Source organism: Stegodyphus dumicola, chromosome 10, assembly GCF_044657685.1.
Source record: "Stegodyphus dumicola isolate Sdum_Otavi_A_Nest chromosome 10, ASM4465768v1".
Lineage (NCBI taxonomy): Eukaryota > Metazoa > Arthropoda > Arachnida > Araneae > Eresidae > Stegodyphus > Stegodyphus dumicola.
The window spans coordinates 24,262,150-24,276,871 of NC_140777.1; the positions used below are offsets into that span (position 1 = coordinate 24,262,150).

At 31.0% G+C, this 14,722-nt stretch overlaps 1 protein-coding gene across 2 annotated transcripts in view; it reads left to right on the forward strand.

The window, feature by feature from the left end:
• Positions 1 to 14,722, forward strand: part of nvd (cholesterol 7-desaturase nvd) — a 99,244-nt gene that overhangs the window by 31,811 nt on the left and 52,711 nt on the right. Inside the window, exon 1 of one of the 2 annotated variants that reach the window (XM_035373935.2) lies at positions 7,343 to 7,460. The exons of the other annotated variant lie outside the window; for it this stretch is intronic. Within the exon in view, the coding sequence (XP_035229826.2) occupies positions 7,402 to 7,460 (59 nt within the window). The 5' untranslated portion in view covers positions 7,343 to 7,401. Of the gene's footprint in view, positions 1 to 7,342; positions 7,461 to 14,722 lie in introns of those variants that run through there. 2 annotated transcript variants of the gene reach the window in all.

Below are 14,722 nucleotides of genomic sequence, written 5' to 3' on the forward strand. Positions count from 1 at the left end.
TTGCGTTAAGTTTTTATTTTTAGCTTTATTAACTAGTTGGTTTTTCACATAGACCTCTTATTTTTGTTTTATTTTCTCTATATCAGATAATTACTTCTAGAAATTGGCAAATTAATTTAATACTAAAGAGGAAGACGCGCCCAGTTCATTCTTACTAATCATATGTAATCTAAAATGAGTTACTATTCCACATTGATAACTTTCATGTTGCATTGTTAAGAGTTAAGTTTAAACGCTGCATTAGTAACAGAATTGATGTTTAACGTGTTAAGCGTGAGCAGACTTGCAAGTCCCAACTGCAGACATCTCCATAAGTGAGTTTTTAATAAAATAGAATTCGTACGCTTGATACCTTGATATACAGTTATTTTACCAGATTTTCCCTAAAAGCGCGTTTTAAAATAACTCAGTGGAATGTGTTAAGCATTTTAATTTCATGAACTGGTATTTCCCAGATCAGCAGAAAAGCGGGAATCTGAGGAATGTAGAAGGCGGAAGCCTGAAGGAAGTAAAGGGGAAAATCGAGAGTAACTTTCGAATACAAACATGAGAGAAATCAGCAAACATTACTACAAATAGAAATTTATGTGAAAGTGAAACCTCCGATCAGGTGCATAGCATATGATCTGAGTTGGATGTACACTGTGTCTACAAAAATCCTTCGAGCTTTATTTTTGAAAAATTTGAATGTAGATTTGAATGTACATATTTTCAATTACAAAAATGTTTTAAATGACACAAAGATTTATGCTTTGGCATTTTTAAATTTAAAAACATCGGTTTTGTAAAAATTACAAAAATCTAACATTTATACATTCCTTAGGTGCCTATACTTACATTTGCGAAAATTGTTTTACTCAAACTCGAAAAAACTCATTGGAAAAAAAAAACTCTCTTTGTAATATAAAACGTAAAAGGCTTGGCTACCTGCATCATTCAAAACACTTTTAAGTAGAAGTACATATCTACGACCGATGATTGCAAAAATAAAGGACGGGTAAGGACATATCTGGACATTCTGTATACTTGAACGTTGACACTTTGAAAAGCTCAAGAATATATCCAGGTGTGACTGCAATTTTGACTAAGATTTTAATTCGCTTTCATTTAATTTTCACTGCCAGAAACTTAAAAGATTCTATATAGTTTTTTCAGAACGAGCTTTTAGTGGTAATCCGATCAAATAACTGTATATCAAGATATCAAGCTCGCAAATTTTTATTCTTCTAAAAACTGACTGACGGAAATACCTGCGGTTCTTTCATACAAGTCTGCTCACTCTTGATTGACTTTAAACGTCAACCCTATTTTGCTTAAGTCAAAGCGTAACATTTTGCTTAGTTTGCGCAACATAGAGGTTATGAATGCGAAGCTGTAAGATCTCAATTAAGATCTCATATGATTACTAAGCATTAATTGTATGCATCTTATTCACTGATGTTAAATTTCATTTGTGCATTTTAGCTCTTTCGGGTTTTATTATTAAAGTATTGTTCCCATGTAAAGTCCGTATTTACATGGGTAAAATGAATGGCACACGTATTGATGCCCGTTCGACTAAGAAATCAGTTTAAAAAAAATACAGCAAGAAAAGAATTATGCATTTAAAATTTTTTATGCGTAAACTTCTTTGTTAAATTTAGTTTCAGGAGGATATGAATTCTTTTCCTTTGTGCTCCTGGCATTTATAAATAAGTTTCCAAATCATATTATGGAGGCTATTAGATGTTCTGAGATGAGTACTGATGAAAATAGGAGGAATAAAAGAAGAAGAGGACAACTGAACATCCTGAATTAGTCTTTCACATAGAACAAAACGTAGTTAATTAAAAGACAATTAATGTTTCAGTAAATTTTCGATTAATGTGTGTTTTTACAGCTGTAAACGTCTTCGCTTGTTCGGTAGCTAAGAGATTAGGGCAATGTGAAAAACCTCAAAATAGCAGATATTTTCATAACATGTTAAAAATTCATTCTACTCTTAGATCACACGAAACCATTGTTACAATTCTTTACTATCGGTGTCATTTCATTCGGAATCAAAGTTCACATTAATAAAATATACATAACACCAAAATTCGAAATGAATGTTCACGTTAATAAAATACACTTAACATCAAAATTTATAATTTTGTGCTCAGAATATCGTTATCCACTCTTCTGGAAACAAGATTGGTTATAAATGACTATTATATATAGAGAGAAAATACTGGATATCGAAACACTAGCAAAATAAAATTATTTTAGAAAAATAAATAGTTAGGTTTCTTAAAAATAATTAAAAAGTAATGATAAAGAATAATATTAACAATATCTTTTTATCACAAATCCATACATGCAATCGTATAAGAAAAGGGTAATACCATCTAGCGGCGATTTCGATACTGAAGATAAATTTTAAACATCGACAATGTTATGACATTCGACAGTAAAAAAATTATATTATAAATAATGATGAAAAAAATTAGAAAAGCAGATAACGTGTCAACTATGTGAGTTATGTTTAAAAATGAAAAAAATACGAAATCGCGTAAAGCCGAGAAGGGGGTGATGCTGTATAAGGATTAAGTTTTAAGCACCTCCTCCATCTGTCGGCCTTTCTAAAGTAGAAAAATCAGTGCAACTGTTCTCCAGCATATTCATGTAGTAAAAAAAGTACTACATAGATGAATACAGTAGCACATAATAATATAAATTCCTGTTTAGCTTGGAGTAAAAACATTATATTCATATGTAATTACAGAGTGGCTAATTACAAAGTTGTCTGTTGCTGCATCATAAATGAGATAGTAATTTTCTTCAAAAATCCTTTAATTTTCAAAAAAAAAAAAAAAAAAAAAAAAAAGCAGACGTAGTTCTGACTGTTCTATTTCCCTACATAAAACTCAACCGATCAATTGGTTGATATTGATCTTCGGTAATAGGAGAAATAGTTTCGTGAGTACCCCAAGGGTCGACGGACTTCATAGGAGTACGACGACTTGTCTCGGGGCAACAGACGACATTCCTGGACATTGATCTGGGAAGGATTGGACCCACCCCTCGGCGAGGAAATCGAAATCAAGGAAGGTAGCAATTTAAAATACTGGCACGTGATCTTTGTTTTCGGACCTTTTCGAACTCATCCTTCAATTAAATTATTTATAAATGCTTTAAAAAGAGCTTTTCCATGTATGAAAGAACAGTGGAAGTATTATCTATGAGTTGTCACATGTGAAGAATAACAAATCGACTGTTCCTGTTTAATGAATAAATAAAATACGACCGAAGCAAAACCTGTCGTTCAGTGATGCAACTGGCCACCCCACTTTGGTCATCTTCGTCCTCTCATCAGTTTGACAATGATTACAAGTGAGATCTCTGATTGCCTCATTGAGCGGACCATTCTCTTTGGCGCTTTAGTAGGTTTGTTCTTTTATTTATGAAGAAGAATGCATAACATCCTGCATTATTGTAGTTATTATTACAATATACTATTAGCAGTAGTAATTAATACTGATACTAGCACCTACGCTGCCAGCCTTCGTGTGGCTTTTAAAGTACCGGAAAATGCCTGAAGGGAACAACAAACATTAAATTTAAAAACCGCAGAATTTTACTCATTCAGAATTTAATTTACAGAACAACTTCATTTAAAAAAAAGTCCTTTAGTCTTTTAGGGACAAAGCCCCTTTGGACTAAAAAAAATCTGAAAGTTTTCAGATTTTAAATTACGTCCAAAGGGGCGGTTTTTAACGTTTTGTGTGTTACCTTTATTTATTAAATATAACATGAAAGAAACTCAAAAAACAAAAAATTTCGCGCAGAATTTTACTCTGCAGAACAATTTTATCAAAAAAAAATTAATAAAGATGTATTACATATATAAAAAATCTGATGTGTACACCACATGATTTCCTTGTACGGAATATTAAATTATACGCATTTTTTCATGCATTACATTTTAACTTATTGGATTGAATTAAATCTACTTCGCCGACAGCGCATATACCACAATAGAATAAATGCATTCTTTAAAATTCACTCTAGTATTTGTTTACCATAGCGACACTCTGGCGCTAGATTCACTTAACAGTATTATATTTCGTTCATATTATAACTCATAATGCACAAAATTTATATCATTTAAAGAATAGAATTATTTAATCGTTGCCACATGTTCTATTCAAATACTATAATAAAGCTAGAATGATGTATAAAAGAAATTAAGCAAACAAAAGAAAAAAGAAACAGTTTTTCACAGACGATTGAGTATTTCTCATTGAATTAATTCAGTTGTCACTTCGCGAGAAGGCAAAAAATACATAAAAACTCAAAATATCTATATTAAAAATTACGAAGTAAATCTTAAACACTTATTTCCTCGAAAAAATTCCAGAAACGGTTAAGCATAATTTAATTGGCAATAATAAATGAAGGCGTTATCTTTGTTGTTGCGAAGCTAAGTTTCTCTAGATTGGCAACAAATCCACTAGTCTCCTGTTTCAAATGTAAACAATCAATAGCCGCCGTCAAATAAAAGGCTTAGCGGCACTTAAAAAAACTTTAAAATTGTTGATAATTCTTAAAATATTGCACATAGATTTAAAGGCATAAAAACCCTAACCAGAAGATAAAAACAACATAATTCAATCATTTTTAAAAGAAAAAAATGTATAATTTACAAACATATAAGAATAAAGAAACTGAGATCACTGAGCCGGGTAACAGAGTGGATATATATATATATAAATATATTGATATATGTTTGGTGCGGCCGGTTGCAACCAAAATACGAGGTGCACATCTACATGTTATAGCAGTCCTATACACAAAATTTCAACGTTCTGAGGCTACTCGTTTTTGAGTTATGCGAGATACGTACGTACGCACGTACGTACATACGTTCCTACAGACGCCACGAAAAATTGTCTTCAGAATTAATTTTAAAGCAGTTTTATAATTTTTTTGAAGGAAAAGAGTATTTTATTTTGTCTTTACGTACAGCTATCACGCAAAAACTTCCTTAAATTGCATTCGATAGCGCTCAAAATGGATATTTTCGTTGAAATATGCTGCCTGAAACTTTTCGCGATTACAGTACTTTCTTTTTACTTCGTACAAGGAAATAAAAAGTGACAATGAAATATGCCAATCTCTTAAAAACAGTGGCATAAGAAATACGATGAAAAATTGTTGCCAAACCCATAAGTCTAAAAGAATGAAACTATTCAAAATGATGCAATTTCATCAAAAATCTATCGATAACAATAAGAAAGGAAAAATTGTTGCCAAAATCACATTTTTAAAGATGTGAGAAGCGTACTCGGAAGCTTCATTTAAAAATTATTTAAAAATACAAAATATTATCATTTTTTCAAAATTCTTTTAGTAAAAGCAGTCGCAAGGATGAAAGTTTAACGTGTCCAAAAATTAAAGAAAAATAAACCTGTACATTTTTAAAAATAAACTTTTTAGAAAAAAAAATCCCGTTGAAAAAGTGTTAAACTCCCTTTGGTACATAAATTCGTATTTAATCGATTCATTGAAACACGAATTTTATTTTAAGTTCGTAAAATAGCTAAGTGCCTACGTTTCATGACGATGTAAAAATGGAGTATGTAGAGTAAAATCTCGCTTTCCTACATCCCATTATGTCTCAAAATGACGCGATTTCGTCACAAAACATAAAATTAAAAAAAATTCTAATTCTAATTTCGAAAAAATCGCATCGAGTGGCACTGGCTCTTGTCTAGATGCACCTATGTACCAAATTTCGTAGCCGTGGGTCTATTTAGCTTACGCACAGCGCGAACAAAAGACACACACACACACAGACAAACTCTTTCTTTTATTATACGTAGAGATTATTATGATGATGATGTCGGTTAGTAATGGTAATATATATCAGTGGCAGCCAATTTCTCTATCTTCGAGGGCCAATTTATTTAAGTTGTGCTTTAGGTTTCCAAACTATGTTAAACAAATATTTATAAATATCATCTGAAATAAAAATAACTGTTTATTTCAAAATTGCATTATATACAAAAGCTCTTTAATATTACATTATTATATGTAAAGCAATAACAGCCACCTTTTGTACTTTTCATGGCCAATTTTAAGTTGGGCTTTGCGACTCCGAAACACACAACTTATTACGTTCACCGAATGATTAGAAATGTCTTCTAGAGAATGAACACCGGCTATTTTTAGATTCTTGTGATGTTTATGTTAAATAATCTTTGTAAAAAAGATAAATCTGGTCAAAAATAAGAAATATTATTAAAAGGACATTCAGATAAAAATTAAAGATGTACGGATTTAAAATGAAACATTTTATGCCTTACTTTATGCGATTCACATATCACTAGTTGGTCATCACTGATATTTGTCATTATCATTGTTATTATTTGTAATAGTAGTATTATCGTAATTATTATGCGTCAACTACTCAAACTGGTTAAAAATTTATGAAAATCACTTTAAAGATTCAAATTTGTACAGAGAAAAATAATTGCATTTAACCTTTGAAATATGAAGTTACTTTCATTATTATTCAAATTAATGGTCCCTCTAAATCTGGAATATCGAATTTAAAGTTTATTCTTAAAGGGTTCATAATTATATCAAGTCCAAATGATATTCGTAATTAAATCATGATTTTAAAATTCAGAAATAATTGTACCTCTTATGTCATTCTCTTTCGCGTATTTTTTTTTAATTTAAAATTTTTATTTGCCTACTTGCTAGTATTGTTTACTACATTTATATTTTCGAACAACAAATATTTTTCCTTGAGCTCCTAATAATTGTTTATTATGTTAATTTCTTGTTAGTCTTCCGTTAACCCAAGAAGGCAGTATAGAAAAAAATTAAGAAATTGAAAAAGAAAATTGATTTAAAAACAAAAATGTATTAATTAATGTGCATGTAATAAAAATGTAATAACGAACAAGCTGTTGTAGAAATTGTCATTATTTTTGTTTTCCCAAATAATAAAGTTACTAACATTAAAACCTATATCGAATTAAATCGAAAGGAAATGTCAATGTCAACACGTAAATTACATCAAAAGGAAAATGTTACGTAATTTTCTAACATATTTCTAAGGAACATTTGTTTCCTTATATACACCTATAAAAAAGAAAAAAAAAAAAAAAAAAAACATAATAATTTCTTCACTCATTATTAATTCTTCTCACAGAATATAAAGACATTGTGATGCATACATACAGATACCGATAAAAAAAGTGTAAAGCAAAAATTGTTGCGTAAAAAAATAATTCATTCTTTTTTAAGCTTTTATTATGCGCTCAATTACCCATCCACTTTCCACATTCGTCATTCGTTAACTGTACACCGTGAGAAATACAGGGTATTTTCTGAGAGCTTATTCTTTACACGACCTGTTACGTCTTCAAGATGTGGAGAGCTGGAGTCAAATGTAGGCAAGATTTAGCGGCAGTTTTGCCGGTTTCTCGGTAGGTCTGATTTCATTTTACTTTTGTCTGTTTAATGAATATGAAAATCAAAAGTTATCCTTTCAGTACAAATGGCTTTGATAAATTCTTTGTTAGATAAACGTAAATCTTTGGATCTTTTTATTTAGAAACTCTGCTCATAATGAACTTAGAAATTGCAAAACATTTTGGCTCATGTCTATTAGTAAGACTTTTCATATTAGGATATGGAGCTATTTGATTCTTTTAACTTTCCTGGCTAAATAAAATTAAGCTAGGAAATATGGAATTAATTTTGATGAATCATTTGACTTGGAAATCCCGGTAACTTAATCCGTTAACCGTAGCTATTATTCCATATGTCTGGAATTCTTGATTCTTAAAATTCTTATTTTAGACCAAGTAAAACTAATCCTGTTTTAAATTTATTTATGTGTTTTATTTATTTATGAATTTGTTTTATTATCGATTTCATTAGTTTATTTATTTATTATCGATTTCATTAGTTTATTTATTTAAACAGCATAAAATAATAATATGGCATTTCGCATATTTTTAGAAACTATTACATTAATTTAGATGAATGACAACTTAGAAAGGCGTAGCAGTTCATTTAGAATAATCGGTAGCTATTAATAAATGTCTTGATATCTAGAGCTGGAGTTCTTGATTCTTATGATCTTTGTTCCAGGCCAAGTAAACTTAAGCTTGTTTCTAATTTACTTATGTGTTTTTACTTATTTATTTAACTAATATAAAAAAATAATGTGGTACAGTACATATTAGTTTAAGATTTAGAGAATTAATTTAGAAAATTGTGCACAATATGCAGATAGTCCTTGCTTATAAGTTTCCTTCATATATAGATTACAATTATTAACGTAGAAACGATTAATTACGGTATGTGCTAACCTGGCCACTCCTTGTTTATTAAGAAAATTATTGCTTGACAGAAACAAATTCCCTTTTTCTAAAAGTAAACAACAAACATGTTGAACAATAAAAATAAATGTAAAATTACGTGTTTATTTTAAGGTAAATAAAAATTAATTTCGTAGTTTTATTTTTGTTACAAAGGAAAAGGGCTGCATGTTTAGGGAAAAAAGTTACGAGAATTCACTAATTTTGTCAAAAACGTATGTATTGTATTTTTAGCAATATGTTAGAACATTTTATTAATTATATAATCTTGTCAGAATAAAATATGATAAATTAAAAAGTAAATTCTATCTTACATAAAAGGCTTACTTTTGCTTAACGAGAAAAAAGAATTATCCGAAATTTTTAATATCCTTTTGGGCTGCGATCTAAGTTAGTCTGGATATCTGGAATTGCAATAATTAATTCATTGCAGTGGTTCTCAACTTTTTTTGCCCCATGCATCCCTTTCACCATTGCTAGACGATCATTCCCCTCTTCTCCTTTCCAAAACTCAAAAATTATGTATGCTGTTATTTAAATTTATATTCTTTTTTATGTGTTTTATACATCAAGCAAGAAAATATATTGAAAATATTGATAAATACCAAAACTTCACTAAAAATAGATTTTTATATTCATAAATTAAAATTAAATACTTAAATAAAAGGCTTATGAGGTATTTTCACCCTCATTTCCGATTGCCTTCATGGTGGAACTGGAAGCAAGTCCGACTCGTAATACAGAGGAGGTCTGGAGTTCGAATCCCGCAAGGTCATTGCGGATTTCTTCAGTTTCCTGACATCGAAAAGTTCTAAAAGACTACCCACATTTCTCTTCTGAAATTATGGAATTCCCAACTTACCGCGAAGCTAATGACTATAAAATTCGGGGAGTTGAATTAAAATCTGTAATAAAGGTTTTGCAGTTTACAATCGCATTTTCTGTTTCGGATGCTAATAGGGCAATCAAATAGAAACTCACTTCCTTCACCTGTTACGTTAGTCTGTTTGTCATACCACTTGTCGCTTTTGGTTCGGCATCTTTTTTAATAATAACTGTCTTCATAGCCATCGATCTTGGGACCACATTTTTCATCCTAATTATTAATCCAAAGGGGCTCTCTCCCTGAAGGACTATTATTTTCGTTTTCCAATTTTGTGTTGGTCAACTATAGATGTCCGTTTCACTTTTCAAACTGTTGCCACCAAATGTTAGAGTCCTGCATTATATTTGAAGAAATTAAATAATGAAAAATCTGCATAAATTGTATGTATATTTCTCGCATTGTGATAAAACAACGATACATAGAGCCATCGAATTTTGAATGACGTAATCCTACTACGAATATGGGCATGTTGAAGACCAAATTTGGAATTTGCTTTATTATCAATTTCATATTTTGTAAAACATTAACGAATTTTTGATTAACAAACCCAAGGATTAACAAACATGTTGATTAACAAATTCAAAGCGCGCAGTACACATTGTATAGAAACACATTTTTATCTCGAGCGCGTGAGTCTCTGTATCGGAAAAAAGATATGCTCATCTTAAAACTATATTGCGATATTACTGTTGAACTGAATTTTATGGTTTAAGTGCGGAGAACGTAATAAATGTAACGCACAAAATGTTTAAAAAACGTCCCTTTGGACATAATTTAAAATCGGAAACCTTTCAGATTTCTTTTTATTTATTATTTTATTTTATTTATTGGTTATTCTTTTACTGCAATGGATTCTGCGGCTTTGTATTTGCTAAAAGATGGAGAAGTACCTATCCTTTTCCTCCAAGAAAGAGATATTCTTCACAAAAAAAGACTGCTTTCGGATACCCATACATGAAATTAAAATGTAACTCGAAGCTGAAATTCTACGCAGCCTTCAATCATGCCGTGAAGAAAAAGATATCCGAAATCAAACGTAGTTTATCGAATCACGTATTCCTTTCATTATTGCTGTACAACTGATTTACTTATCGTGCAAAGAATTCAGAGCCTGTTGAGTTTTTTAACCTACAACTTCAAATGAATCACAACTTAACGGTAGGTTAGAATAATTACTTACGAGAAGCATGTGCTAATTTCTTGTTACCTTATTCTAACGTAAAAAACTAATGGACGCAATAAAATTATGGAAATTTACGCAATTCATGAAAAGAAAAAATAATATAAGCCGTGTTCTTCCGCTCCCCGTTCCCGACCCAAAGAGTTTGTATGGGATTGTGCCATGAAAGTGGAGAATGTTTCTTCGTTGTTCATCCCGATTGCTTTGCGCAAACTTTAATGACTGAAATAGGAGGGAATGTCGCCGATGGAATTATATTTTCTGACCGGAGTGAATATAAATCTTTCGATTAGCAAGCTGCCGGATACTAACATTTCTCAAGAAATAAATTATAAAATAAATTTATTAAAAGAGAGGAAATCTGTAAAATAAAAGAGTGCAAAATAAGTCTAGTAAGGAAAGAAAAACGCCGAAATTATGTGATTCTCCTTTAACGTGAAATTGCCAAACTTAGCATCTCACCGTACAAAGACTGCAGATCGAGATCAGTATGCTGACTTTTGGCCCTTCATCTTACATTCAAGTTCATGGCATTTACCGTACAGTTCAGATACCTGAACTAAGCGAATCTAATGAAATCCAGATAATAGCAAAATTCGGATTATTGGACTATTTAATCCGGCAAGCGATCCCGTATTTATCTGAAAGTGAGACCACATTTTTTTTGTTTACCTTGTTTATATATTACATAGGTAAGAAGAATAGTTCCCCCCCCCCTTAAATGAGCCCACTAATGGCCACGCGGATAAGATCGCTTAGCATTAGTGTGGTTCCGTCTGACCTCGTATCCCAGTGAACAAGTTAGCTGAATGGACATTTACGATGATTTTTTTCCATACATAATGTGAAGACCAGTTGGTTTCTTGAAAAGTAGTCCATAAAAGCATCTTTGACTTAGGCACATCGCCCCAGTGCGCTTTTTAGAATAACGTAAAGCATTGGAGGGAAAAAAAGGTTTTTTACTTGTTTAAACACAAAACTTTTTCAGTTCCTTGTACGAAGGGAAGGAATCCTTGTAAGCGCGAAATTTCAGCGATCATATTTCAACGAAAATATCCATTTTGACCGCTCTCGAATCAATTTAAACGACTTTTTTGTGTGTGACATTTATACGTACGGACAGAATAAAGGACTGAGTACATACGTATATATGCGTCTCGCTTAATTCAAAAAAGATTAGCCGAAAAACGTTGAAGTGCTGTATGGGGCTGCCATAGCATCCAGTTATGCACCTTTCTTTTTCGTTGCAATCGGCCTCATCAAACGGTTACATATATATAACCGTTTGATATAATACATATATGTGATGATTTAATGCGTAAGAGGAATCAGCTGGCAGTCGTCATGGTCGGGGTTGAAAGCTTAGAGTCGAAGATGACGAAACTGATTTTTTATAAATCACCAATCTTTATTTTTACACTTATCCAATTAGTGTGGCAGACAATTATTCATTCATAATTAAATATGATAAAATTCTATATACATTGGTTTTTTTTAAAGATATGACGTAGGCATCTGAAAAGCGAAGTAGAGCGGTGTTGGCAGAGCAGTAGTTAGGGAAAGGAAGAATGCCATAATTAACTCGCAAGCAGTATTTATAACAAAGTAGTTGCAATTGTAGGGATAAACTATGATTGGTTAATATTAGTTTTAGTTACCCTTTTCAAACAGCGTTATATAACATAGAAAGATCTCGAATTTGGGAGAACAGATGAATTTAGGGGGCGAAAACCAAACCCAGAATGTGATTTTGAGGTCGCCAATTATTCTTAAAGCAGCTATCGTATTTTGTTATATCATACACACACACACACACACATATATATATATATATTTGTATATGTGTGTTATACTTACTATATATATAATAATTTATTATTATATATATACAACCACCCTCTTACTCGACTTGGTGAGCTCTGTGTTTTTATCCTTATATGCTGGTAAATTGTGCCTTTTTTTTTTTTTTTTGCTTTAAAAATGATCGAATTAAATTTGTTGAGTGTTCCTGGTAAGGTTTTTATGCCTTTAGTTAATGTGCATGCAATAGTTGTAGAATTATCAACAATTTAAAAGTGGCGAGTTAAGCCTAACAAACCGCCATTTTTTTTACATTTGAAGTTCAGTAGAATAGTGTATTAAATCAATTTCTGCACCGTCAATGTCTTTTTGCCGAGTAAACTTTCAGTTTTGTGAACCGAAAAATCTGCCTTCTTGCCCTCTGACTGAACTGCTTTTTTGCGTAGAAACTCTAATTTTAATTGTAAAAATTGTTTTTCAAGTGTTTTAACTGTATTTGATGGTTTATGTGTTTCTCTATCTTGCAATTTTTGATAAAGATGTTCTGAGTTTTTATTTATTTTAGCCTTTCCGCGAAGTTTCAACTGAACTCATTGAATGAGAAATCTATCTGTATTCGAGGAAATAATTTTAAATGAGGTACAGGAAAGAATGTGTATAATTTTTAATGAGCAGTACACAGAAATCATGTTGTGGTGACATCGATTTTTTTATTTTAAGTGAAACAAAACACGAAATTAATTTTTTATTTATGTAGGTTGTAAATTATTTTTATAGATTTCATTTCATTATAATAAAATTTAAAAAAAGGATTACCTTTATTTGTTTAAAATAAAATATACGTTATTTTAATTTACTTTAAGCCTATTACTCTATAATTAATTCTTAATCAGAAAATTAAATTTCTCCTCTGCACATCAATTTTCGTTATAGCTGTATTTATTTGGGAATTCAACTAATTTTCTGTTTTTTAGATACTTCTTTCATAAACTCGTCATCTACATTAAAAGAGTTTTATTTAATCCGTTCTTCTTTCCTTTTCTTCGTGGAAAAATTTCATGCTGAAATAAGGGACGTTTTGCCGCAATTTTGTTACTTAAAAAGACCGATAAAAACAGGAGTGAAAGACAATTAAAGAAAAATATTATTGAGTTTCGAATAATTTAATAACAAATATTTTTTAATTTAAGATTTTTAACCTAAATTTTAAAATATAATAAATTAAATGTTCTAAGACATAAATTAGAATTTTTAATAGTGATAACCAGAATTAGGTTCAGATTTTAAGACTTGAAACAAAGGGGCACAGAGTACAATGAAAGTAAAAAAGTCTAATCTAAAATTTTAAAAAGCAGATGAAAGAGCTTTCTGTATAACTTTAAATTACAGTCCAAGTTCATTGAGATAATTTTATTTAAAAATAAAATTTAAACACGAAATACATAGGCAGAATTAAATGTAAATATTGCTAAAAAATGTCATGATTCATTTCATTATTTTAGATTTAATTTTGATATATACAATAGTGTAATAATAGTTGGGATTAGAAATTTTGCAATCGATACAGTTTATTATGTTAGAAATACATTTTATAATTACCTTAATGGTACAAATTACATTTATTATTAAGTGTTATTAAGATATAAAGATAAGATTACTTTTCGTACGATTCGTTTTATCTTGGGCTGATACGCAACGCTCTTTTATAGTGTGGGAGATACACGAAAACTATTATATCTTATGGATTACTGAGGTCTTATGATCTTTTATGGAAACCGTTGAAAACCACTAAGTAAAATTCAGATATTACTCAACATCTTCTGAAGTATCACAGACAATAACATCAAGCCGAGCTGATAGTAAAAAATAACAAATCTGTGACTCCAATTGTTAAATAAATTTCTCCTTTTCAATCGCAATGGAGAAGAAAGGCACCCATTATTTCAATTCCACATCACCACTGTCTGTACACCCATAATAGTGGAGAAGAACCATCCGAGGAAAAGACCAGAGAAATTTGTTCAAGAATGTCTCTACTCAGAGCAGAAAGTAGCCCTGCGGGCACTTACGAGTAATCATGGAGCCCTTTCTAACTGTGATGGTCTTGCGATTACTGAACGCACTTTGAAGATAACTGGGTGTCAATGCAGTGTTCTTTTTTGGTGGCCTATGTTAAGTGTCAAAAACTGATAATGTTACCCAGACCAGTTTTTCTGCGTTAGCTGACTACCAAAATTGGCGGAAGGTTATCATAGACTGCCTACAGCACGCGTTCTCATCTTAGGCCTTGAAGCAAATGGATGTAATGACGTTGCGCGCACCTGCGATTTATTGTAGGCCATTAGCTGACCTTGATATTTAGGAACTGATAACAATATTCCAGCAAAAGATATATCCGTTAAGAAAGCCCTGAGTTTTGACAACTCACTATCATGATTTGTCCCTTGAACGTTTTTGTGCTTGATCCTTAAAAAAATGAATGTAGAGAAAGTAATG